Here is a 27,773-nt window from a genome sequence, read left to right as displayed (position 1 = left end):
CCAAAGAAGATACAAATGGCCAACAAACATACCAGAAACCAGTATCATTAGTCATCAGAGAAGTAGAAGTCAAAAACATAGTGAGAGACCACTTTCATACCCACTAGAATGGCTATGTTAAACACACACACAGAAAATAACAAGTGTTGGAGAAGATGTGTAGAAATCGGTGCCCTCATACACTGCAGGTGGGAACGTAAAATGGTGCAGCCACTGTGTGAAAAACAGTAAAACAGTTTGGCAGTTCTTCAAAAAAGTTAAACACAGCATTACTACATGATTCACCAATTCCACTCCTAAGTATATACCCAAAATAATTGAAAACAGATACTCAAGCAAATACATGTACACACATGTTCATAGCAGCACTATTTACAACACCCTAAAAGTGCCAATGTCCATCAACAGATGAACAAATTGTTGTATATACATACAATGGATATCATTCAAGAATAAACATGAATGAAGTATCAATACATGCTACAACTAATGCAAGTGAAAGAAGCAAGATACAACAGGTCATATATGGTATGACATTTATATGAAATACACAGGATAGGTAAACCTATAGAGACAAAAAGCAGACTGGTGGTTGCCAGATACTGGGGGAAAGGGGGTATGGATAGTAACTCCACAATGGGTATGGGGTTTTCTTTTTGGGGAGATGAAAATGTTTTGCAACTAGATAGAGGTGGTGGTTGTACAACATTGTGATTGTACTATGCCACTGAAATGTTAACTTTAAAATGGTTAATGTTATGTGAATTTAACCTCAATAAGAAAAACAATATAAAATAAATATACCCTCTAATAAAGCTGTTGGAGAATCCTAAGAAAGGGGAATAAAAGTAATATGTGCATCCTCTCATCCAAAATCTCACTCTGGGAATTTACTGTGAAGAGAGAATCACACAAGGACAAAAAGATAATATGTGCAAAGATGTTCATTTCAGCATCACTTATAATAGCAAGAAACAGAACACTGTAAATGTCCTTCTGTAGGAACCTGGTTAAATAAATTAGGACACATCTATAAAACGAGAGAATCACACAAGGACAAAAAGATAATATGTGCAAAGATGTTCATTTCAGCATCACTTACAATAGCAAGAAACAGAACACTGTAAATGTCCTTCTGTAGGAACCTGGTTAAATAAATTAGGACACATCTATAAAATGGAATACTACACAGGGATTAAAAACAATAACATAAACAGTTGAAGAGTTTACACTATTCAATTTCAGGACTTATTATAAAGCTATAAACAAGACAATGTGATATTGGTGAAAGAATAGACACACAGATCAATGGAACACAACAGACATCTCAGAAACAGACACACAAATACAGCCATTTGATTTTTGACAGAAGCACAAAAGCAATTCAATGGATTAAGAAAAGTCTTTCCAAAATGGAGCTCGTACAAATGGATGTCCATACATATTTCACACCTTATACAAAAGTTAACTCAAAATAGATCACAGACCAAAATGTAAAATGCAGAACTTTAAAATTTCTTTACAAAAAAAGGATAAAAGATGCATGACCTTGTGTTTGGCAATGAGTTTTTAAGATGCAACACCAAAGACACAATCCATAAAAGAAAAAAATAGATAAATTAGACATGAAAATTTAGAACTTTCGCTCTATGAAAAACACTGTAAAGAGAATGATAAAATAAGCCACAGACAAGGAGAAAATATTTGCAAATAACATATCTGGCAAAGGATTTGTACCCAAAATATATAAAGAACTCTTAAAATTCAGCAATATGAAAACAAACAACTCCACCTCCATGAGCAAAAGATCTAAAAGACACTTCACCAAAGATATACTGATGACAAGCATATGAAAAGATGCTCAACCTTGTTAGTCTCTAGGGAAATGTAAATTAACCATAATGAGATGCCAGTACACACCTACTAAAATTGCTAAAATTAAAAAACAAAAAACAGACAATACCAAATGCTGGAAAGAATATAGAGGAACATAGGGCCTCCCCATGGCTCACTTGGGAGAGTGTGGTGCTGATAACACCAAGGCCACGGGTTTGGATCCCTACATAGGGATGGCTGGTTAGCTTACTTGGGACAGCGTGGTGCTGACAACACCAAGTCAAAGGTTAAGATCCCCTTACTGGTCATCTTTTGGGAAAAAAAAAAAAATCAGAATATAGAGGAACAGAAATTCTCATTCACTGCTGATGGGAATGCAAAATGGCACAGCCATTTTAGAAACAGTTTGGTAGTTTCCTATTTCCTATGATGTTAAACCATTCCTATAAAGTTACCATACAACCAAACAATCCCACACCTAGGTAGTCACCCAAGTGAAATGAAAACTTAAGTTCACACAAAAACCTGTACATGAATGTTTATAACAGCTTTCTTTATATATAATTGCCAAAAACTGAAAGATCAGATGTCCTTTAACAGGTGAATGAACAGATTCCAGTACATCCATACAAGGGAATAATAATACTCAACAATAAAGAGTAATGGACTCATGCAACAACATGAAAGAATTTTTTAAAGTATTTTGCTAAGTGAAAAAAGCCAAACCCCAAAGGCTACGTGTTGCATGATTTCATTTTTACGACATTCTGGAAAAGCAAAACTATAGGGATGGGAAACAGGTAAGTTGTTGCCAGAGGTTGGGGAAGTAGAGGGTTGACTACAAAGGGGGCCACATAAGGGAACTTTTAGGGTGATGGAACTGTTGGATGTGGTACTGTGGAGGTGGATACCTGGCTCTATGCATTTGTCAAAACCCATTGAACTGTACATAACCCAGAGTGCACTTTATGCAAATTTTAAAAAAGAACCAGAATATCTAGGGAACCCAGGATAGAGTACAGACTGCAACAAATGAATCTAACTATATCACAAACATCTGACATAATCTTGCTAAGGAAAAAAAAAAAAAGAAACAAAGAAAAGGAGCTCACCTAAGTAACTTTGTAGAACAATTACTGAATACTATAAGGCTAAAAGCAAACAAAAAAACTACACAAACACTGTACTCTAGGTGGTAAATTTGTTTCTCACAGGAGTAACTACTGAAACTACTTTACTAGGTGCACAAATAAGTAAATATATTACAGACAACTAGAGCCAGATTTCTTGCTCTTGGAGAAAGAAGTCACAAATAAGAAAGAGGGGGAGACTAGAACAAACCCTGTGGTGGTGGATTAGAGTCAGAAATACCCGTAAAAACTTGTGCTTATTTTAATAGATATACAGATAGGTATAGAAATATAGATACATGGATTAGTGCATATATATATATGAGTATATATATTAGTATTTCCACTGAGAGGGACTAGAAGCATCTTGTAGTGCCAAAAAGTATGGAAGTACTAACCACACACACACACACAAAGATGGGGGCATGACAAAGGACACAGGAGTCTACTTAAAAGAGTATACTGTAGGGCCGGCCCGGTGGCGCACTGCTATAGTGCGCCGCTTGGGAAGTGCGGCGGCGCTCCCGCCGAGGGTTCGGATCCCACATACAGACCGGTTCCCGCTCACTGGCTGAGCGAGGCGCGGGAGCAACACCGAGGGCTGCGATCCCGTTGCCGGTCCCGGTCTGGTACGGGGGCGACACTGAGGGTTGCAATCCGTTGCTGGACACGGAAAAAAAAAAAAAAAGAGTATACTGTAACCAAAGTTGGAACAATTTGAGCAACCAAATAAATAAATAAAGTAGTACAGGATAATAACACAAAGAATAAAATAAATATCCCACACTGATGTAAGTAAATGATATAAATAAATGGGGGAGAAAGGACAAATCTACTTCATAGACTTCCACAGCCTCAAAGTATCTCCCCTAAAATACGTATTAATTTCTGTGGTGCTTTTAACATATGTCCACAAATTCTTTGATGTTCCTCCCTGCAGGAGGTCAAACTTAGTTTTCTTTCCATTCAGTGTGGGCCAAACACGGCAACTCATTTCTAACAAATATGATTAGACACTGTCATATTATGGAAATGAAAAGGCAGAATAGTATGGAAAGGGAAAAATCATGACTTTACAGTGGAGAACCTGGCAGACACAACCTTACCAAATCACTGAGGTTAACATCGCCAGCAGCAAAAAGCCATGCTGATATAATGTTCATATCCTACTCATGTGATCCAGTGAGGAGGGCACTACTTCACTTCCGAGGTATGCTTTCCCAGAATCCATAGTATCAGTCTAATCATGAGAAACCAAAACACATACTGAGGAACATTCTACAAAAGAGCTGACCAGTACCCATTAAAAGTATCAAGGTCAGGGCCGGCCTGTGGCTCACTTGGGAGAGTGTGGTGCGGATAACACCAAGGGTTCCGATCTCTATATAGGGATGGCCGGTTAGCTTACTTGGGAGAGCGTGGTGCTGACAACACCAAGTCAAGGGTTAAGATCCCCTTACCGGTCATCTTTAAAAAAAAAAAAAAAAGTATCAAGGTCATGAAAAACAAGAAAAGACTGAAGAGCTGTCTCAGATTGAAGGAGACTAAGGACATATGATGACTAAATGCAATATGTATCCTAAACTAGATCCTGAAACAGAAAAGGATTCCCACATTAGTGGGAAAACTGGTATAACCCAAGTCTACAGTTTAGTTAATAGTATTGCACTTATGGCATATTTATGTTTTGATAAATAAACCATGATAATGTAAGATGATAACATTACGAGAAGATGGATGTAGGGTATACTGGAATTCTCTGTACTGTCTTAGAAAATCCTGTGTAAATTGACAATTATTTCAAATTTTTTTTAAAAATGTAGAAAAGGGTTCCTCAACCTCAGTACTGCTGATAGTTTGAGCCAGATAATTCTTTGTCGTGAGGAGGCTGTCTTATGCCTAGAAGGATGTTTAGCAATGTCTTGGGCCTCTACCCACTACATGCCAGGAACCCTCCTCCTCAGTTATTATAAACAAAAATGTCTCCAGAGATTACCAAATGTCCCCTGGGGGACAAAATCACCCCAGGCTGAGAACACTGATATACAGTTATATACATTAACACATAAATATATCAGTAACATAGTTGAAACACACAAAAAAAGCAGAATACAGAACAGCATGTAATGCATGAGCCAATTTATGTAAAAACATATACACATGTGCACAAATACATAGACAAACATCTAGAAGCATGTGCACCAAAATGTTAAAAACGGGTTTCCCCAAGGCTGGCCAGTTAGCTCAGCTGTTGAGAGTACAGTGTTATAACACCAAGGTCAAAGGTTCAGATTCCCATATAGAAGAGCTGCCAAAAAAAAAAAGGGTTACCCCTGAATGCTAAGACTATGGCTATATTTTCTTTGTACTTTTTGGTGTTATTTGGATTTTTTTTTCAATGAGCATGTCTCAGATTTTCCAAACACAACAAGTCTCGATTCTCACCATTTTTTTTTTTTGTCACAATGCTTCCTATTCAATAACCACAATACTATTGGTTCTGTTTCCAAAATGTCAAAATGGTTACCTCTTTTCTCCAGCCCCTCTCACCCAGGCTAATGTAGCAGAATCCTCCACTATTTTTCCCTCACCCACTCTCCACCCAGTCTTCAGGGTTACTTCATGAAATAGATTTACTATCACTTCCTTGTTTAAAACCCCAGACCTCATGGCATGGCTTTCAAGGGCCTCAACAATTTGTTCCCAGGGTCTATATTTTTAGTTTCACCTCCTTCTACTGTCCCTTAAGTATCCTCTATGCCAGACAGTCGCTAGTCATTTCTTGAAAATATGCCATGCAGTTTTTATTCTTCCTTGACTTTGCTCCTGCTGTTCTTCTGTCAGGAAAATTTTCTTCCCTCTTCTCTGCCTAATAAAATGTACACAGTGGTACAGAGGAAAAGAATGGGATGAAGAATGACTGGATACATAAGTAGGAAGAGCTAGAGGGAAAAATATAGAATAGCATGGAGATAAGGGTTCAATAAGTAATTTTTGGTAGGGATAAGACAATAATAATGCCTAACTCGAAAGGTCAGGGTAAGGATATTGAATGAGATAATATATGTCAAACTTTTAGAACAGTACCTGGCATATATATTATTCTTGTTATTATTTTCAGTATTATTATTGTCATCATTCATGGTGCAGTGGTGAAGTCCTGAACTCTAGCTGCCACAATGAGGATGGAACAGTGAGTCTGCTGCTCAGAAGCAGGGCCCCAAAGGCAAGCGAAGAGGCAAACAGGATCCAAGTCTAATTCAAATTTATCTAAAGAATCCTACAAACTATACAAGAAACCAAAACTAATTCCACTAAATCACACTAGAGCACATATGTGAATTCCTATAAACCCCAAGTAACATTTACCCCTCAAAGACATATTTCTTTTTTGAAGTAGAGCTGCTTCAACACCCTGTCCCAGGCACTGAAGCATCAGGGCAACACCTCTTCCTCACGATCTGAATCTGCAAGCCTCATTTGTGCTCTCCTGTGGTTTCCCATTTTGCCAGTTATCACTTCTCCTTTCTTATACAACATAGAAGGTTTGACTCCAAAGTTCTCCCCATAGCTGCAAAAGCGACCATATATGTACAACCTATCCTGCTTAATACTGTAGCCAAAGGAAAACTAAAATCACTCACACAGGAGGTGAACCAAGGGACCTAGAAACTTATCATATATATATATATATATATATATATATATATATATATATTAGATAAGTCAAAAAATTTGAGATTTCCTTCTTAGCCGCTTGTCAGACTCAGTCCTTTTAAAAGATTGCCTCTGCCGGTTGTGGCAAATAGCCCCTGGATAGTTTCCATCTCTCCTGGTTAACAGGTCTTCCTGCTTTTTCATTCATGCCCTAGTAAGCCACTGTGATCCACCATCCCATCTCTCTTTTCATATCCCTCCCCCACGCATCCCAGATTTCCCTTGAGCACTATCAGACAGACAGTCCTTTGGTACAAAATACTGCTCCTAAATTATGTCCCAAAGCAGACAAAAAGAACACAGAGCTCCACATCTATTAGATGACACAAACCCTACTTACTAGTCAGACTGCCAAAAAATCATTTGCTTCTCCTTCTTCATGAATGTTTAGGCAAACACAAAGGGAACTGTGCTCCTATGTATGACTACTGCTTTTCCACAGGACTTAAAGAACTAAGGCATTAAAGATACTTCCTTTCTATAAAACCAAACAGAACACTTTGTTTATTTTCTCTTTGCATATAGTTGGTAGTCTGTATTTCCAGGCAGTCATTGTACATGTTTGGCAAGTGCCTTCAAGTTTCTCAGTACAATGTTTCATCTAGTCCCTGAAGGCGATGCATTGTACCTTGAATTTACATGCCAAGAAAAAGACTCAGACTGAAAAGAAGACCTTCGGTATCATCTTCCTGAAATATATCACTCTACAAATGAGTCTGAAGTCCCAGATCCAATTCCCAGGTGTGCAACTGTCTTGTAGTGTGATCTCTAGTCAGCTCTTTAATCTTTCTGTACCTCAGTTTTTCCATCCTGGAAAACAGGGATTGTATTACCTGTCCCTCCTTGAATTCACTCTCACTACTGAATGAGAATATTTAATGTTTCTATAACCTGTGAAACAACTAAAGTTTGGAAAACTCAGAAAATTAGGCACAAATGTTGTTTCACTTTTGTCAGACCTGCAGTGCAGAAATCCACAGCAGAGCCCAGCAGGAGTCCCTAAGCAAGTAATCCCTCAGAAAGCAGTTCTGACTTCCCCCTCTACAAATCATATACATAAGAATAATGGAAGGCCAGCCCATGGCTTACGTGGGAGAGTGTTGTGCTGTTAACATCAAGGCCACAGGTTCGGATCCCTATATAGGGATGGCCAGTTAGCTCTCATGGGAGAGAGTGGTGCTGACAACACCAAGTCAAGGGTTAAGATCCCCTTACTGGGGCCGGCCCGTGGCTCGTGGCTCACTCAGGAGAGTGCAGTTCTGATAACACCAAGGCCACGGGTTTGGATCCTATATAGGGATGGCCGGTTGGCTCAATGGCTGAGCGTGGTGCTGACAACACCAAGCCAAGGGTTGAGATCCCCTTATCGGTCATCTTTATATAGAAAAAAAAAGAATAATGGGAAGCAAGAGGCCAGGCAGATGCTAAGTGGATATAGAAGCACGTCACTGTATACCAGGCTCCATGATAAAATTATCACTCTATACATATTACACTTAACGACTCTGCTGGTTATACCTCAAAGAAGCTATCTCAACACTTAAAGCACTTAATTATTCAATGTTTACAAAAACAAGTACTTTCCCTAGATAGGAACTGCCCTGTACAGGTTGCCTTGGGATGGCCCTACAGTTAAGGTTAGACAAAGAGTGCTCGCTTCGGCAGCACATATACTAAAAAAGGTTAGACAAAGGGGTGACAAAAGGAGTATGAGGTCCAAGACAATTTAAGACTTACAGCAGTGTTTTTTACAATTGTTCTTTGAGTTTCTGGTACACTTCTGAATACAAAAGTCTGGACAGCACACCAAAAGGGATTATTGAAATGCAAATAGGGTTTTTAAAAACTCAATTTAGGGCCGGCCCGGTGGCGCACTGCTACAGTGCGGCGCTCCCGCCGAGGGTTCGGATCCCACATACAGACCGGTTCCCGCTCACTGGCTGAGCGAGGGGCAGGCGCAGCACCGAGGGTTGCGATCCCGTTGCCGGTCCCGGTCTGGTACGGGCGCGACACCGAGGGTTGCGGTCCATTGCCGGACACGAAAAAAGACAAAAAGGAAAAAAAAAATAAAAACTCAATTTAGAAAGTTGAAAAACTTTCTAATTATCACACTTTTCATTTGGTCACCCTTTGGTCTATGTGGCTGTTACAACAGAGAGGTCTACTGTTCTGTCTAAGCTCTCCACAAGGCCGTTTCCCTTTTGTTCCAATAAACATTCTCTGTCTTTGGTACCAACTTCATATTAAATAATATCTCTTAGCTGCAGCAAGTTTTATCCTCCTAAACAATGCATCAAGTGGCTACTCGCCAACTCGACACTCTACTTGACAGACATCACTATAAACTCACACTATGATTCACAATATGAATCTTAAAATACATTTTACATCCTGATCAAAATGTAGCACACTCCTGTGAAGGATGAGTAGCATACAAAAATCACCCCCTAATGATCGAATCCCACAGCTGCGGCCTCATCTACAGATAATGGCTTTGTTTAGTGGATAAGGCACTGGGCATAGAAAGCAGAGACCTATGTTCAACTCCAGGTCTGCTACTTACTTTAAGATCTTGGGCCAATTTACTTCACTGTGAAATCATAATAATATCTACTTAACAAGGTTTTTGTGAGGATTAAAAAAAAAAGCATATGTAAGCATTTTATCAATAGTGCTATACAAATATAAGTTGTTATTATTTTGCCTGTAGATTTACTCAAAATTGAAAATGTTCTTTCAAGAAGCTAGTGATCCAACATTAAGAATGTCATTTTGTTCACATGTTTACCAAATATTTTCTGAGTCAACCTCAAGTCACTGAAAAGCAGCATCTCCTCCCATTGGCTAAAAACAAGCAGAGCGGCACTACCCTAACATTGGCAGGATGGTGAGCAAAGGCAGATATACCCACAGTGAATGGGACACGGATACTTTATTTCATTATTTGGACTTAAAAGTAAAATCAAAGGTGACAGTTTTCTGATAGGGATCAAGAGGAAATGTTATGAATATCCGAGGTATGATCAAAACTAAACACAACCTATAGCCAGTTCAGAAGGCTCAATAATTTTCAGTGTTTTTCATACATTTAATTAATCCTTATGGCATCCCAAGGATGAAAGAAATTTAATTCTCATTTCTTGTTACTTAAAACCACAGAAAAAACCTGAATGGATTAAGATGTGCCATTATAATAAAATATTTCATCAAATATTAAAGATCTACCATATCATCAGCACTACATGAGGCATAAAGTATCCCACTGCCATGGCCGATTTTACAGCAAGCAAGACCTCTTGCAACTTCACTCTGAAGGTACACAGCTATTAAACATTTCTGGAAATGCAATAGCTATGACAGAACTATACCCAATCCTCGTCACCAGAACCCAATAACTTACTTAAAAATAAATGTAAAATTAAGATGATTTATTGAGAACCCTTTCTTGACAGGGACTATATGTGGTGTATGGGGAGTCAGAGAAAACCTCAAGGTTAGAAGCCTAAGGTGACATCTGAATAAAGTCCTGAATGAAGAGAAGGAACAAGCACATGATTATGTAGGAGTTCTGCCAGGCAGAGGGAACAAGTGTGAGGGTCCTGAAATGGGTTCATGTCTGTAGCATTCTCCACACACCTGCTAATTAGACTTCACCTTGGATGTCCTATTATTACTCCCACTGTGCCCTGCAAGATCTTCCTGATTTCCAGGTTCACCATACTCCCTAGGCATGCAAACCTGAACCCCAAACCACACTGTGTGCGTTACTCTCTTCTTTCCCCAATCAGTGACCAACTCATATTGTAACATGATGACTACCTTCAAAATGTTACCTATTTCTCTTCCCCTCCATCCCCACTAACACCACACCAACCCAGAATTACAGAACATAAAGACTGGAATGGACCTTAGATAGCACCAGTGTAACTCCATCTTACTGAAGCCCACATTACTCAAGTCTCTAAAGTATTAGAACAAAGATCTGTTATTACATCATACTTGGATTTTTTTTTGTATGCTCCTCCTACCCACTCCCAAGTCCAATTCATCATGCATACTGCTCACAATGAATTGTCCTTACACAATGACTTCATGTTACTCATCTCTCATTCTATAATATCTACAATACCTCCATATTGAACAGTCTCCTTTCACTGTCCTGCATACACACTCACACTATGTCCATTTCATCTTCTAAATTTTCATTCACATTCCTTCCTTCGAAATGCCTTTTATTCTTTCTTATCTATCTAAATCTGACCTATTTTTCAAGCCCTTTTCACAGAGCTTTCCATGACTATGCCAGCTTTCACTGATTTTTCCCTTCTCAGAAATTCTATAATACTTTAATAGTTTATCATAAAATCTAGCACTTGTAGTCTCCCTCCTCCCGACCCCGTTCACCTTGCAGAGCACCATTAATACCTTTGTTCAAACGTTACGAGCTCTGCCTTTTCTCACTGAACTAAAACTCCTTGAGGACAGGGATTATGGTTTTTGTCTCCCCAATTGGGCCTTGTAGAAAATAGGAACTACCATATTTTTAGCTCTTACCATGTGCCATATATTGTATTAAGTGCTTCACCTACTTTATCTCATTTAATCATGATAACATTGTGTTATTAATATTATTTTTCCTACTTTTCAGAAGAAGATATAAAGGCACTAAGAGGTTACGCTGAAGTTACATATCTTGGAAAACACAGTGCTGGGATTTGAACTAAATCCTGTCTCCTGAAGCTGGCACAAAGTAGGTTGCAGACAAATATTTGTTGTATTGTTCTATCGTTTCATGTGTGCTCATGGTCTCATCACCCCAAATGAACTAATGAGCGTAGAAACCATGCCCGGAGGCTTATGAGGTGGAGTGGGGGCAAGGGCTGATCACCATTCCTTGCTGAGTATCCTTCGGGTGCTAGGTTCAGTGCTAGGCATTTCATGTTCAACGTCTCATTTAAGACTCATAACTGTGAATTCTCTTCAACAAACAGTTGTTGTAATTCCTCCATCAGAGATTTACCCAAAATCTCACCCACTCTCAACAAATGCTCCCAGTTGTGATGAGTACTACATCCCTTCCGAGCCTCCCAACTCAAAGAGGACAAAGCCCTCTCAACTCCAATTAGCCAGTAGGATTACAATCGTCAGCTTCAACAAGCATTCACCAAGTGCCTGGCTTTCTTAGGGCAGGCCAACCAGCTCTTCATTCTAACACTCATGATCTTATTTACTAGGCACTACAGCCTGTAAGGGTAAGTGACATTTTCTCCAATTTAGAGATAAGTAAAATAACATCCTCCTAGCGGGTTAGAACACAGCCTTGTAACACCAAGGTCAAGGGTTCGGCTCCCCAGCCAACAAAAATAAATAAGTAAATAAAATAAGGTCCAAATAGTGTTAAGCCGAAGTCACGTGGCCAATGGCAGATTCGGGACTAGAATCCAGGTCTCCTTACTGTCGACTCTATCCCACTTCCCCAGCAAACACACACAGGTGGTATCCGATTTATCCTGGTCTCGCTGGGTTAGGATTAGAGTTATAGCAAAAGATGTGGAATAATTTTCATTCAAAAGATATTTATTGGACGCCCATATGCCAACATTCTAGGTACAAATACCACCTCCTCCATTTGTTCACTGTTGCTCACTATGTGACACGGAGAAAGTCGTTTCACCTCCCAAGGCCCCAGTGCCCTCATCCCTAAATGAAGGTAATAATAGTACCTACTAGGCGGTAACGTCGTGAGACACTAATGAGACGAAAGGGAAACACCGGCACCGTGTCTGATATATGGTAAGTGTCTAGCAAGTATGGGTTCCCTTCACCTACCCCCTCCGCCCCCACAAGGAATTCACCGACGACGACCATGCGACAGTATGTCCACTCGGCCAGAGGCCAGCACGCGGCCAGCCTCACTGCCATACCTGCATGGAATCAGCGCTGACGATCTCGCCACCGAGCCGCTGGCCTAGCTGCAATGCCAGGGTGGACTTGCCAGTACCCGTGGCCCCGAGAATCACTACAAGAGGCAGTGTCCGCTGCAGGCCCCGGAGTCCGGGACCCACAGGAACTGCTCGTGCAGCTACCACAGCCGCCATCTTGAAGACGTCTGCGCTTGCGCCGGACAGCTGTACCCATGGCAACCGTCAGGGCGCCTGCGCGGCTCGGGCTCTGGAGGGAAGGGGCTAAGGGAGGAGCAAGCGGCAAGACGAAGGTCCCTACCTTAAGAGGCTCACGACGTGACTGCCGTCAACTAGCTGCAGTCAGAACCGCAACTACCTGCTCTCTTAAATGGGGGATGGCCAGCCTATCTAAAATAGATCTGTCCCTATTATTCTTTCTTTCACGGCACCCAATTATTTTTCTTCATAGCACTAATTAGAATATAAAATTATATATTGGCCTTTTGTTCATTGTCTTCTCCTGCAGATTGTTAGTTCCATAAAGGCAAGGGGAAAATTCTGTCTAGGTCATTGCTCTATCTCCAGTGCCTCGCACAGTACCTGGTACCATATAGACACCCAATAATTTTTAAATGGAGAAGAGCATGACCTCCTTATCTAGTGCTGGAGCCAGTGAGCTCAGAGGAGTGGCATTCTCCAGAATCAGATCTGCCCAGTTCCCAGGCAAGGGCGGCTCTAATGTTTTCATCCCACAGTGCAACCACAGAATCAGAAGGCAGAACAAAACTTTCCATTCCTTGGCCAAAGGATGCAAGAGATGGGGATGAGAACAGAAAAAAACAAGCAAGTAAACAACAATCCACAAAATAGAAACAGGAAAAGGAAGGAGGGCAGAAAGAATAGAGGAGCAGCAACCCTCAGATTAAGGTGTGGGTGGGAAGGGCAGGCCCGTGGCTTACTTGGGAGAATGTGGTGCTGATAACACCAAGGCCACGGGTTTGGATCCCTATATAGGGATGGCCGGTTGGCTCACTTGGGAGAGCGTGGTGCTGACAACACCAAATCAAGGGTTAAGATCCCCTTACCGGTCATCTTTAAATTAAAAAAAAAAAAAAGGTGGGGGTGGGAAAAAGTAGAACCAAGAGAGGACCAAACTTTAGGAGATCCACAACCTTTTAAGAAAGGTAAGCTTGTGTTAATTAAGTAAAAACTTAAAGGGGGGAGGGGAGGGAGCTTTGGAATCAGATGGACCTGGGGTTCAAATTCTAGCTCTGTCACTTATCAGCTGCGTGACCTTCATTAACTTCACGTTAGCCTCAGTGTTATTGTCTTTAAATTCCTCTCAGGATCACCATGAGGAGAAAATGAAGTAATGTCTGAAAAATGCCTGCTACAATGCCCTGGCACATAACAACCACCATTTGTTGAACACTTTGTATTATTATAGTGGTAACACCCCATCTGCCTCACTAAAGAGGTAAGAGCAGCAGCCTAGAGGCAGAGAAATTTTCAGTAATGTGTAAAAGTGACTAAGTACCTATTCTGCTAACCCCTTGTTAGCCATCTTAAGAGTTCTAATTGCTTTCACCTTGAGATTAGGCTCTGCCTAACTGTCAGTCATATCGCCAGGATCCCTTAGACCAAAGGAGTGACCCCTGGAAGTTTAGAGCATAGGACAAGCCTGTCTGGAATCACCGTAGCCTTAAAGGCCACTCTTGTAAAACCTAGTCTAAAGCTTGTAGCCACATTGTTTGGAGAACAACAGTTCCTAGTTCTGGGTCCCTGTACCTCCTTTTCTCAATCCAGCCTGCTTTGATCAAAAGCCCTGTTCTCTCCAATTTGTGGTACCTGCCTGGGGCTGGGTTTAAAATGGAGATGCATAGCCACATATTGGCAGACACTTTCACATGATGGCTGTTAACTGTAGAACCTTTGCCTGGAGACTTTCAGAGGGTACAGTTACCATGACAACCACCAGAAAGATGGCAGGGAGGAGAAATGATGCAAATAAAGGAAATGGAGGCTGATTTCATAACAACAATCTGACCATGACAGAGTATGCACACTCACAGAAGGAACAGCACTGTCCAAGTCATGACCAGGTGATTGTTACTAGAGAGAGAAAAAAGGAGGGGGTGGGGCGGGATTTACCACCAAGAGACCAGAAGAGGAAGAGGCTGGTTACCAAGGCAGCTGGGGAGAAAGGAATGAGAAAATGGAGCTTCAGCACAGCAGCAGAAAATTGCTTCTAGCCAAGCAACACAGGACTGTTGCTATAGAAACAAGAAGAACAGGGATCCTGTAGACCATGGGGAGAATTATCACTGAAATGCTGAGTAGGAAAGATTCCTAAATCAGAATGCAGCTTGTGGCCCAAAACGAATGTGAGAAAAACATAGTACCATTTCCATTCATTGTAATTCTTCCAGTCCTACCAAAAGAGAATGGAAACATATTTTCTAAAACACCTTAGGCTATTTTATTTGTAGTTCTATTTGTCTCACTAATAATCTTCTGAACTCTAAATTATATTAAAAATAGTTTCTGAAAGATATTCTGTAATTTAAAATCCTAATTAGAGACATTAAGTTCAAGGGAAAATTAGGAAATTGAAGTCTATGACCAAGAGTTAATAAGTATTTTTTAAAAAACAGCATAAAACCCTCTAATGAAAAGCTTTGCAGGGCGATAAAGAGATAAAAGAAGGCAAAAAAGAATCAGGAAAGCTCATGATTTATACTCATGTCCAGGTATCAGCCCTGACACTCTCACCCCCTTCTATGAGGCCAGATGGGAAGTAGCTCTTTCTGTTCTGAAAGAGGCTCAAGAGGAAAGAGAGTCTTTCATTTAAAGTGTAATATAAGTCTAGAGGTGAAGGATGCAGAGGTCCATCTCCTATATACTCCACACATTACAGGCTTATTGTGGGCAAAGAAATTTTAGCTTTAAAAGCAAAAATGCCAGGATGGTTCCATCTGAAAGAGCATATCTAAAATGCATGAAGAAGGTACTAGGAATGCTCAAAATCCTTGGAGGGTAGTAATTCCAGGCCTGCCCTTCCAAAAGCCTACAGTCAGCCACCTAACTCTCACTCCCAGTGTGTGTGTGGGTACCCTAGGGGCAGGTGTATGGTAAGGCTGTGCATCTCTGCACCTATCTCACCTTCTTTAGGAAATTGAGAGCAGGTCTGGTTGGTTAGCTCAGCTGGTTAGAGCCTGGCTGGTAAGGGGATCCAAATCCTTGACCTTGGTTTACCAATATCATGCTCTAACCAAGCAAGCTAACTGGCCAGCCCAGCAATTGTTTTTTACTGCTCAGACTCTATTGCTTTCTTCAGATTGCAGCCTCTTAATTTTATCTCCCCTTCTCAAATTCCATGTGGTTTGGAGAGCACTAACCATCTCCCATATACATCACTCTAGAGTTCAGTGTGTAAGCAAAGTTTGGACAATTGAAATACTGGATCTATTGCCAGGCCACAGTGATTGATTTAATGCCAGGCCGTTGAGTCTCAATTCAAAGACTTTGTATTAAAAATATTATGAGGGCTGGCTGGTTAGCTCAGTTGGCTAGAATGCAGTGTTTATTTGTTTGTTTGTTTGTTTGTTTTTAAAAGATGACCGGGGGGGCCGGCCCGGTGGCGCACTGCTACAGTGCGCCGCTTGGGAGCGCGGCTGCGCTCCCGCCGAGGGTTCGGATCCCACATACAGACCAGCCATTCACTGGCTGAGTGAGGTGCGGGCGCAACACCGAGGGTTGCAATCCCGTTGCCGGTCACGAAAAAAGACAAAAAGGGAAAAAAAAAAGATGACCGGTAACGGGATCTTAACCCTTGGCTTGGTGTAGTCAGCACCACGCTCACCCACTGAGCTAACTGGCCATTCCTATATAGATCAAAACATATGAGGGGAAGAAGAGAATAGAGCTTACCTTGTTATAGGGTTTGTGTTACACCTAAAGTTGAGTTATAGGGTTTGCTCCAGAGCATACCAGAATGTTCTCAGAAGGAGCTCACTTCCAGCCTGCTCAGCCCTCTAAGAGAATCTGCACACCAACAGGGGATCCCTGAAAGCAGGGAGGGGGAGATGCAAAGAGGAAAAGATGCAGAGCCAGCAGTGGTCCTATCCAGTTGTAATCTCATGGCTCTTTTGGCCCTCTCCTTTACTTCTCTGGCCCTTCTCTTTTTTTTGGCTTGGCATTCTGGGCCTTAATAATCTTTATATCCTTGTAAGTCTCAAACCTGTATGTTCCATTTAAACCCTTTTTTAAGCTTCAATGTTATATTTCCAACTTTCTGTTGGGCACTTGATTTTGGATGACCCCATCTCCTCAATCTCATTGTGTCCCAAACCACAATTGGTTTCTTCCCCAACTTCTGTATTTCAAAGAATCCCAAGAGGATGTTTGCTATTAAACGGATCCACTTAGGGGCTGGCCCGTGGCTCACTCGGGAGAGTGCGGTGCTGATAACACCAAGGCCACAGGTTCGGATCCCATATAGGGATGGCCGGTTAGCTCACTGGGTGAGCGTGGTGCTGACAATACCAAGTCAAGGGTTAAGATCCCCTTACTGGTCATCTTTTAAAATAAATAAATAAATAAATAAAAGGATCCACTTAGAAATCTAGTGCAACCCTCCTTGTTTTGTTAAAATGAAACTACCCAGCTAGCAAATCAGATCAGATTCCTCCCCTCTCCCCAGATTTGATACAACCTTTCCAACTGCTCTTCCCTTAGCCCAAAACACCTTCCTTCTCTTCACGTAGCCAAATACTACCTGTGCTTTTAGTCCCAGTTAAAGTCACAATCTCCAGCAAGAACTTTCTTGATGACTCCAAAGTGCTCTCTTCCCCTTCTGAGGCTTGTAGCCCTTGACTGAGACACATATTACCTTATTTTGTGATCATATTTGCACGTAACAACTTGTTTGATCTTTACAACAGTCCTATGATGTAGGTATCATTATTATCTCCATTTTACAGAAGAAGGAGACTTTTAGGACTCAGAGAAGTTGAGTTATTTGCCCAACATCACACAGGTAGTAACCCCAAGTCCTTGTTCTTAACCAATATACTATACCATTTATACCACCTTCTGTGAGTACTTTGTATCTTCAAAGAATCTGGGCTCCAACCCCTTATATTAATGTTTTTCTGAGTGTGGCCTCAGGATTCCACCTCTCTGTTTGCTTGTTAGCAATGCAGATTCTTGGCCCAGACCTACTGCATCAGGGTCTTGGGGGTGGGTAGATTCTTAAGACACACTCGGGTTTGAGAATCACTGCTTTAACAAGATAGGTATTAGAGTATTTAATGACTCCAGATCCATTTGAAGGCACCACAGTGGCCAGTGAGGAAAAATGGGGGTCTGTATGTGCACCAGTTTTACAGACGCACAGCCCCTGCCAGCCATGGCCCATGGATGATGTGGACCAGTCAGAGGCTTGGATCTTTGCCCACCCTTCCTCCTCTGCTTATCCCAACCTCCCCAAATCCTGGCTACTCCTTCCCTGATGATTTACCATCTCTTGAGGCATCGATATGTACATTCCAGGTTACTTTAAGTACTCCTGCTGGGAAGATTTCTTATTTTGCCAATTCCCTCTGTCCATCATCTTTCAAATATGACTAATCTGTATTCTAGGTGTGGTTTTTTTTTGTTTGTTTGTTTGTTTTTAAAAGATGACCGGGGGGGCCGGCCCGGTGGCGCACTGCTACAGTGCGCCGCTTGGGAGCGCGGCTGCGCTCCCGCTGAGGGTTCGGATCCCACATACAGACCAGCCATTCACTGGCTGAGCGAGGTGCGGGCGCAACACCGAGGGTTGCAATCCCATTGCCGGTCACGAAAAAAGACAAAAAGGGAAAAAAAAAAGATGACCGGTAACGGGATCTTAACCCTTGGCTTGGTGTAGTCAGCACCACGCTCACCCACTGAGCTAACTGGCCATTCCTATATAGGGATCCGAACCCGTGGCCTTGGTGTTATCAGCACCGCACTCTCCCGAGTGAGCCACGGGCCGGCCCTAGGTGTGGTTTGTTAACATGGTTTAAATAACACGGATCACTTGCTGAGCACTTGCTATTGCTCACAACAACCCAATGAAGCAGGTGCTACAATATATACCTATTTTACGGATGAGGAAATTGGGTCTGGGAGAGGTTAATAATTTGCCCAAGTTGAGGCAGCTAGAAAATGCAGAGCCAAGATTTGGAACTGAGATCCGTTGGGTGTGGGTGACCACTTATCCATACTGCTTCTCACAAGTTTAAAGGCAATCCAGTATTCACTGGGCACCTACCAGACCCCTGGCACTGAGCCCAATCGTTTAATAACACACCTGATTAGAGACTTTGAGGACATATTTACATTTCCAGTTGATCCCTTTGGCGGGAGCAGCTCTAAATAAATTGACATTAACAAAAGCTGCCCACTGGGTTTTCAGTAGAAATGCCCTCTACACCAACAGGAACTTTAGCTGATACATTTAGACACCTCCCCTTTCTTCCTTCTCTCACGCAGTCATCAATTACTTCCCAACTGGTTATTTTAGGAAGGAACCTCTCTCTCAGTTCCTCCTATCACCTTACAGATCAACAAAGTCATCCCCACCCCCCATTCCCCTTCTAAAGTGAATATTCTGGAATGTCCTGGCCTCAGGAGCACTTTAGACAAATTTAGCACATCTAAGATAGTTCAATCTGTCTTAGTTCCCCAAAATAACTGCCAACAGGGGCAAGAGTTATGCACACCCTTTAGCCGTTTATTGTCAAATGGGGAGGATGACCTCTCTTTTCTACACCAAGTGTAGGTTCTCAGCCACCCTTTGTCTGCGTCCCTGAGTTCGGCGTGTAATCCCTTAGGTGTACTATTCAGAGGCAAACCTAATTTGTTCTCTGATATCCAGGAATAAACTCCTGGCTATTTTCAGACAAAGATAGTGGTAGGTGTCTGTAGAAAGGAGCTAGGAAGGAGCTTAAAATACTTTGCATTCCAGAAACACCCTCCCTTCCCCCAGGAAGTGGCTTTATTCCCACTCCTTTCTCAGCAGAGCTGACTCAAAGGAGCTGAAGCTTAGAGTCAGGCAGCAGGTACTAGCTGTGGGGACTTAATGACTTAGATGTCTCTGAGCTTCAGTTTGCTTATCTGTGAAATGGGACTGACACCCCTTGCTCTCCAGATTATTGTGAAAAGTAAGATATGCAAAACAACTAGGACTAGTTGTACATGCCTGTACCCATGGGTCCTTACCATTTTATTGAGTGCCCTCAAATTCTTTCAAGGTCCACTAAAAGGAGGGAAATCCTACAGATAAGTCTTTAGACAAATGGCCTCAAAAAAATGAGGATGAATACACTGGGAGTTTTAAAAAAAGAGCTCCAGTAATCTAAGTCTGTTTTAGCAGACAGCTACTTTGGTTCTGGACATGTGACCTAGAGACAGTGGGGGTTAAGTGGAAAGTTTACCTGGGCTTGGGATCCTGATTTTTCTATGTGACTTTGAGCAAGAAAGCTCTCTGGATTCCAGTACCATATGGCGGATATTGCTTCCTTACCAGGTTATGGTGAGTGTCACTTTGTAAATGTAAGGAATTAACAGTAGCTACCTGAGCATGGTGCTGATAAAACCAAAGTCCAGGGTTTGAGCCCTATACCGACTAGCTGCCACATAAAAAGAAAAGAAAAGAAAAAAAGTGCAGCCTTTTGACCCCATTCAGGCTCCATAGAAGTGCAGGCAATACCAACCCAGGTCCCAGCTGTAAGGCAGGATTAGTGGAGGTAAAGCAGCCTTCTCCCACCATGATGCCCATGGCCTTTCTGAACAGCAACTGTTTTCTTTTCACAGTCTCAGAGGTGGGCTCTTTGGAACAAGACTATCTCACCCAGCACACAGATGCTTCAGAGTGACTGATTGGTCAAGTAACATTTGCCCTATTTCATCCCAATAAGTGGCAGGTGCACTAGCTCCCAGGAGAGACAGTTCCAAAGAGCAGTTAAATGATGGAATTCCATGTTTACCCCCTCCATGGACCCCATGCTAATAAAACAAGCTGATCATTATAATGTGGTGCTCAAGGCCCCTGGCTCTGGAGATAGGCAGAGCTGGTTTCAAATCCCAACTCATTTACTGGTTAGCTGTATGTTCTTGGGTAGTTTTGTTTACTCTTACAACCTTAGTTTCCTTATCTGTAGCCCAGGCACATGGTTGGTGTAGTATAATATGAAGGAGCAAGCAGAGTGCTTAGACATAGGCAGTTCTCTATCAGGAACAGCTACTATTAAACTTTCCCCTCTTGCATTTACAGCAAGCTTATGAGAACTATTTCATTAATTTAGGGAGAAAAAAAAAAAAGGCCTTTTTGTAAGAAAAAAATCACTTTACATCACCAATGCTCAGATAAATTTTTAAAAAGACATCCTGCAAAAAATCATCATACCGCTAAGATATGAACAGTATCATCCTAAAGAATATAAGGCTTTACAGTTTAGAAAGCAGTTAAAGTCTACTACTTCATTTAATACTTGCAAAGACCCTGTGAAGTAGCATTTATCCCTATTTTACAGAAAAGGAAACCAGGACTTAGAAAGGTAAAGCTAAAAGAAGTGGTGGAGCCAGGATTTCAAGCTTTCTAAAGTACAAATTCAGCACTCTTTACAATTCACAAGAGAATTTCGTGTTCACTGAGTACTGAGCCTACATTGTTTAGACATGTCTGAAATGGCATTTCAGGAACCCAGAGTGGAATGACCTGGTTAGCAACATGGTTAGAGAAATGCAGCCCTCTGGATCACTGGTGGCTATCCCAAAATAGTTTTCCTTGGTTCAGGAGGACTCAGATGGCACAAGTTGCCCCCACTCTTGACATGTTTGAGATATCTTTTATTAGAAGATGTCCCAGAAGGCAACATTTTAAAATCGGACAATCAATAATCACAACTAAATACAAAATTTCAGGTAAACTTGCCTTTCAAAATAAATCAGATCCTTGCAACAGGAGAATTGCCCAAGAGTTTTTTTTCTTATACAAAAACAGTTAACACCACTCTGCAAAAGGCATACAAAAATACAGTATTAAAAAAAAAAAAAAAAAAGACTCCCCCCAGCATAATACCCAACAGCAGCTTATAAAACACAAGCTTTTCAGCTTTTCAGGTGAGGCATCAGTAAACTACATCCCACCTGTCCTCCAAAGACAGTTCCAGAAGTCAGTTGGCTCCTGAAAATCATGTTCCAGAAAGTAGAAAAGCTATTTCCAAACTTCCACTGGGATTCTCTGAGGCCAGGAAGCAACCTTAGAAAGAAACTATTATGGACAATAGATTTGGAAGTAGCAGCTGGTTTTCCAAAGCCACATATAGTGCTTACCATTGCCCCTTCCCCACTTCCAAACCCAGAGCTGTCCAGGCAGAGTTCTGGAGGGGCTGATCCTTCTTCCAGGCCAGGCTTAGGTTGACCATATGATGCCTGCAGGGTTGGGTGACTTTCTTGGATTGGAGGCTGCCCCTGGATTCCACTTGGAGCTGCAGAGTCCAGCTGGGGCAAAATTTATCATGGTTGGCTAAGCAGAGCTTCTAGAGGCTCCTTTAAAACCCACCAGGAAGCAAGTCCACCTTCTGGAGCACTGGATGAGTCCCAATGGCTCTCCCCAGAACTTCAGTAAGGCCCAGATTCTGGAAAAGGGATCTAATTCATGGCAGGTTGGTGGGGGCTGAAGGGTGGCTGCAGAGCCAGCAATCTCCTTTGAGTTGCAGGAGGACAGGTTTGCACGGTTCCAGTAGAATTTCAAACTTATCAGTCAAGGATTGAGATGACAGGCAGGTGGGAAAGAGGAAGTGATATATTTCTCCCTCCTGAGGTGCCTTATACCTGCCTTGGGAAAAGATTCCAAGATGGCCTCAAGTACCCCTTGGAAAACACCTGGGCAGGGAACAAGTTCACTGCCAGGACTCCTAGCCTTCCCTAGGCCCCAGGCTAAGATCCATTTCCCTGTGTCTGCGAGAAAGGGTGGTGTAGAGCCTATTGCATAACAAAGGCAGAATGAAACAAAAAAAAAGTCCCTTATGAGGACAGAAATGTCCCTCCCTCAGAAAAGAGGCCCAAAGGGCTCTGTGACAAGGAATCTAGAGGCCAAGCTCTTTAAACATTCTCAAGGTCACAGCATTGAGCGTGGAAGGAGGGGTATCCTCTAACATCACTATATATATATATATTAAAGGTTTCCAACTCCTCAGCTATTGTAAAGTGTCTGACAGTGAGGTAAGGGTCTATGTTGATCAAGTCCGTGAGCTTGTCTTCACCCGAAACAGCTCATGTGTCTCCTGGAAAAAGGAGCCTCAGGGAGAGCATCCAGGCTCAGCTGTCCTTGAATCACCCCCAGGGACACCCAGGCAGAGCATCCCTTTCTACCCAAAAGCTCACGCAAAGTGTGAGATTTCAGGCAGGCCGGAGCCCCCTGACAACGTCCACCACCTGTTGCATAGCATCTGTCAGCCTTTTCTTCGGAGCTAGTGAGCTAGGCGACTCCAAGCTCCTCAGTCAGCTGCCTGCTGGGAAGCCAAAGGCGCCATGAGTCAGGGAAGAGGGAGAGCTGGGTTTCAAGGTTTCCAAGAATGCAAGCCCTTACTGTGTGTACACTGGCTGCAATGCATTCTGGGATCTACTGTCCAGACTGTCCCACCGTAACCAAAATGTGCAAATTACTAAAGGAGAGAGGGAGGTTAAAAAATAAACTTGTGTCTTTGTAAGACAGAACAGTCAGGCTTTTTGGTCAGTTAGTAGCCACTGAGGTACGCAATTCTTTTCTGCAGTTGCTGTTGCCGGCATCGGAGCTGCCTTTTCTCTGTAGCCATCCTCTTCTCGGCCCCCACCAGGGCTTGCAAGTATTCCAAGGCCTTGCTTAGGATCACAACTTTGGGGGCCTTAGAGCAGCTGGCTAGGGTGGGTACCTGGTCCCTCAGTGCCAAGAACCGTGAACGGAGGTCATTCCGCCTTTTGCGTTCCAGGAAGTTGTGGTTCTTCCTCTTGGTCACATCCTCAGTATCAGAACTGACAGGTTTAGAGTGGCAGGACTGGGGAGCCTCATTTTCTATAGGCAGGGGACTCACTATCTCTTCATCCTCATCATCTTCCTTTTCCTCTGAAGCATCTCTCTCCAGAGCCTCTTCTTGGGGACCCCTCTCTGGAGCCCCTTCTTGTGAGCAGCTTTCTGGAGGAAAACGGGCAGCGTAGTTGTGCTGTTGCTGATGGATGGAGATGTGGAAGTGTTTCATGCAAGGGTCCAGAGGGTCTGCTCGCACTGTGATGGTGACCGGCTTCCGTATACCCAGAGACTGTCTCTTCTCTACTGTCACAACATCGATTTCTTCACCCTCTGTCCAAGAAAAGAGATCAAGGGAAGAAACACATCTCATGAGAAACACATACATAGACTCTACAGCTTTAGCTGTCCGTGCTGGGGCTTGGGAAGGTAGGTGACATTTTCCCAGTTTAGATATAAACAAACTGAAGTGAGGAGAAAGACAGCTGATTCACTTGTAATGGGGTAAGGGCAGAGTGAAGGAAAGGAGGGGAATTAAGCAAGAAGGAAAATATTCTCCAATTTCCTTTTGCACAGCAAGGCTTAGATAAGAACAAAAGGCAGACCCAAGCCAACAGCCCCCCCGTCTGTAAAGGCTCTCCCCTCCCCCACTGAGGGGATGGGGAGAAAGAGCTACTAGCATGGGACAAAGTTTAGCTATAAAGATCTTCCCCAGTCGGGCTCTTTCATGCCCCATCAGAATTGTAAATGAGGGATCTGTGGGCAGAGCTGCCCTTTGTTCCTGCCCAGCACAGCCTGCACTTGGGGAATTGTTACTTTTCACAAGTTATAAATCCTATTATTCCCCCACCTCTCTATTCTGCCATCCCTTTCAGCCGAAGATTTTAAAAAGGGAGGGCTACAACCCATCCCTCCTCACCCACAGAAGGGAGGGAAAGGGTTTCCCTTAGGAGCATTTTGCTCCTGAGTTCAACGGGTTTCTAAAGTCATCCATCATCTATAGGTCTCCCGCCCCACCCGTTTCTCTGGACCAGAAAAGGGTTGGATTTGTAATCACAGGTCAGTGAAAGCCACAGGAACTTCACAAAGGGCAAGTGACCATTTCTAAGCTACCTGCACCAGTGGCAGAGACTGAGCAGCAGGACAATGTCCCAGATGCAAGGGCCAAAACACCTGGACATGTCCCTGTCATTCCCTAGCTCGAGGGTCTCTCAGGTTAACCCAATCAGGAGAGAGGCGATTGGGAGAAAACCCTCCCGCTCCACACATTTTGCGGTCCCCACACAGAAGACCACCTTTGTACATTTCGGCCTAGTAACAGAAGAGTTCCATTCTTAGCTTCTTTTGCATATCAGGAAGCTTGGGCCCCTTTGTCAGGAAGGCTTCCATTGTGCGGACAATCGCATTATTTCCCCATTAATAAAACCTGACCATTCAGCCCTCCTGGTCCCAAAGCCTGTGATTGGCTGGTTAAGCCCTGTTTGGAATGTTGTTTTACCCAGCCCCTACCCCTATTGGCTGAGCTCTGCCGTCAGTCTCTCTCCCCACCACCCCCCTCATTGTTTGCAATCTGTTGCATTTTGTTCTAGGCCATGTGGCCTGTGAGTGAACCAAGAGCCCACAAACAGGTTCAGGTTAAAAGGCACATCAGAAATGATTCAGGAGGCTTTCCTGCACCCCAGACCTTTAGTTTTCAGTGTTAATCCTCATAGCTGGGGAAAGATCTAAGGAATAAATAATTTAAGACACCATTCTCCTTTTCAGAGAGTAGTGTCTAACTCTACCCAGACAAGGAAATGTCCTTAGCAGGACAATCAGATCCTCATGTGCAAAGGGAGAAACTGAGACCCAGATCAGCCAAGTCAGGAATTGTAACATTCTCGATCTCAAACTAAGATTTCCAAACTTCCAAAACAATACTCTTTCCACTCCACCAGTCTTTGTAGAGATACATCTTTATTAGTTTCTTGATCTTAAGATTCCCATTCCAGCCATTAAACAAACCGGCCATCCCTATATAGGATCTGAACCCGCGGCCTTGGTGTTATCAGCACCGCACTCTACCGAGTGAACCACGGGCCGGCCCTCGAAAAATTTTTTTAAATCTTTCTTGTTATCCTCATTTTTCCCATCAAGTATATAACAACTTCCATACCCCGTCCCCCAGTTCCCTCTCAAAAGGTCATGTAAAAGTTATTCTTAAAAGCTACAGTGAATATTCTTTGTCCTGATTTACGTGAAGCTAGCCTCAATCTGCGTCCTACAAAAGCACCACCCTCTACACTACTTCTCATGGGTACACAGGTCTAAGGAGTTGAGATAAGAGCAACATAGTCTGGTGGCAGAGGATGCTCCAGTCTGCCCTCAGCAAGGTTTGCATTGCATCAAGGATGGGGGAGGAGGACCTGGAGCTCTATTGCCTTGATCTAGCACCTAGATCAGAGGTTGGCACAAAGTAGAGGCTAGTGAACATTTGTTGAATGCAAGAAAGCAGCTGATGCCTGCAGATGTATTGGGAAGAAGCTAGAAGGACACCTTTCCACCTTTGGCCAAACCAATAAGGCAGGTGTACCTCTTTTCAGATAAGCTACCACGAAGACCATCTAAACTTCAAGGGAGAGGTACCCAGTTGGGATGGAGGGTTGAGGAAAAGAAGCTGGCTAGATAGCAGGAAGCTGGGGCTCACATCTAGTGATTTCTTATTTCTAAGTCTCAGTTTTTCCATCTGTTAATGGGGAACATTCATTCCTCCCCTACCTGTCTCATGGGTGATGTGAGAATGCACAAGTGGTAAGGGGTGGAAGGTGCAAGGGGAGAGCATTTTTGACATTTTGAAGTAAAGCGGGCTGGAGATCTAGATTTTTGAAAGATGAAGGCTTTGGCTTTGCACAGAAGGCTCCTCAGCTTCTTTCCTCCCTAGGGGAGTGTGAGTTTCCCAGGGAAAGGCAGCAACAAAAAAATCTTCAAGCTTGGAGTGACTCTTAAGGAACCTCTTCCAGCTTCCGAGGACAGAAATCCCCTACAGTACAATTGTCCTCTCTAAGCGCCAACCCTCACTGTCTCCCTTGTCCCCTGGGGCTCCAATCATGTCTCTCTTGTCCCCTGGGGCTCCAATCATCATCAAAGGGACGCCGGCTCCCGCCACTTCTCCAAACTGTTTACCAACACACCCACGTGCCAGACAGACACTGCCGGGGGCTACACCAGCAGCTTCAGCCAGAGAAAGGGGTAGGTGGCCAAAGGGCTTGAAAAGGCCCAGTGCCTGACCTCAGACAGCGGTAGAGCTTTGGTCACCCATGAGGTGCCCCCCGCTTGGATGGCCCGGACGGTCCTTACCCGAGTCGCTTGGGCTCTCGGACCCCGAGCAGGCCTGGGTCTTGGGCTCGCCCAGCTGACAGGGGGCGGCAGGGGCCGGGTTGCCGGCTTCTAGGCTGGGAGTGCAGTCCGGGGCGGCAGGCGCCTTGGGCGGGTTCCCCCGGGGTGCGCCAGCAGCGAGCCGGTCGCTCACGGCTCTCTCCAGCCGTTCCCGGGCCGAGAAGCCGCTCCACATGCAGTCACGGCGGATGATGGAGGCGTAGTTCCTACCCCAAGCTTTCGAGTGGCCCCGAGATTCCGTCTCGTCCGCGCCGCCCCCTCCGGGCCACGGCTCCAGGGGACCAATTCCAGGGGCTGGGTCCCCGGCGCTGGGACCGGAGCCCCAGGGCGGCGACGTGGGGGGCGACGGCACCAGCTCGAATTTCTTCCAGATGTCCTCGCTGGGCGCCGTGGAGCGGTAGAAATCCTCCCCGCAGTCATAGTCATAGAAATAGTGCTGGTACGAGTCGAAGTCCATGTCCGCTCCCTGCGGAAGGGAAGCGGGGATGTGCTGACTGCGGGTGCGGGCCGGGAGAAGGAGGCGTCCCCGGGTCCCTGGGCACAGCCGGCTGCCGGGCTCTCGTCCCTCCCCAACCCCACTGGCTGGCAGCCCGCGTCCTGGGAAGCCAGGCCGTGAGTCACAGCGCCCAGGGAAGTCGCTCACGGAGCGCGGACCAGGCTGCAGGGAGCGAGTTCAAAGCAAACTTTGCCAGCGCTGCCCGGAGCGCAGCTCCCGGGCCCCGGCCGGGCCGGGCGGGGGCGCGCTGCGCCCAGAAGGCAGCCAGCAGCCAGTCCCGT

At 43.8% G+C, this 27,773-nt stretch overlaps 2 protein-coding genes across 3 annotated transcripts in view; both read right to left on the bottom strand.

The window, feature by feature from the left end:
- Positions 1-12,788, bottom strand: part of TRIT1 (tRNA isopentenyltransferase 1) — a 46,513-nt gene extending 33,725 nt beyond the window's left edge. Inside the window, exon 1 of the mRNA XM_008580253.1 lies at positions 12,608-12,788. Within this exon, the coding sequence (XP_008578475.1) occupies positions 12,608-12,781 (174 nt within the window). The 5' untranslated portion in view covers positions 12,782-12,788. The remainder of the gene's footprint in view (positions 1-12,607) is intronic.
- An 8,654-nt stretch (positions 12,789-21,442) lies between these two features.
- On the bottom strand, positions 21,443-27,459 carry MYCL (v-myc avian myelocytomatosis viral oncogene lung carcinoma derived homolog). Of its 2 annotated transcripts, XR_551058.1 has the most exons (3): positions 26,958-27,458; positions 21,950-23,954; positions 21,443-21,875 (listed from the first exon to the last, which is right to left on the bottom strand). XR_551058.1 is itself a non-coding variant. In XM_008580251.1 (2 exons), the coding sequence occupies exons 1-2, from the start codon at positions 27,451-27,453 to the stop codon at positions 23,356-23,358; spliced, it is 1,095 nt and encodes a 364-aa protein (XP_008578473.1). In that variant the 5' UTR covers positions 27,454-27,459; the 3' UTR covers positions 21,443-23,355. The 2 variants fall into 2 exon arrangements, 1 of the variants encoding a protein (XP_008578473.1); XM_008580251.1 differs by having other exon boundaries at positions 21,443-23,954; positions 26,958-27,459.
- Between the last annotated feature and the right edge of the window lie 314 nt (positions 27,460-27,773).

This window comes from Galeopterus variegatus, unplaced genomic scaffold (assembly GCF_000696425.1).
Source record: "Galeopterus variegatus unplaced genomic scaffold, G_variegatus-3.0.2 Scaffold2048, whole genome shotgun sequence".
In the NCBI taxonomy this organism is placed as follows: Eukaryota; Metazoa; Chordata; class Mammalia; order Dermoptera; family Cynocephalidae; genus Galeopterus; species Galeopterus variegatus.
Note: the sequence above shows the minus strand (reverse complement) of the source record. Positions and strands in the feature narration are given on the sequence as shown.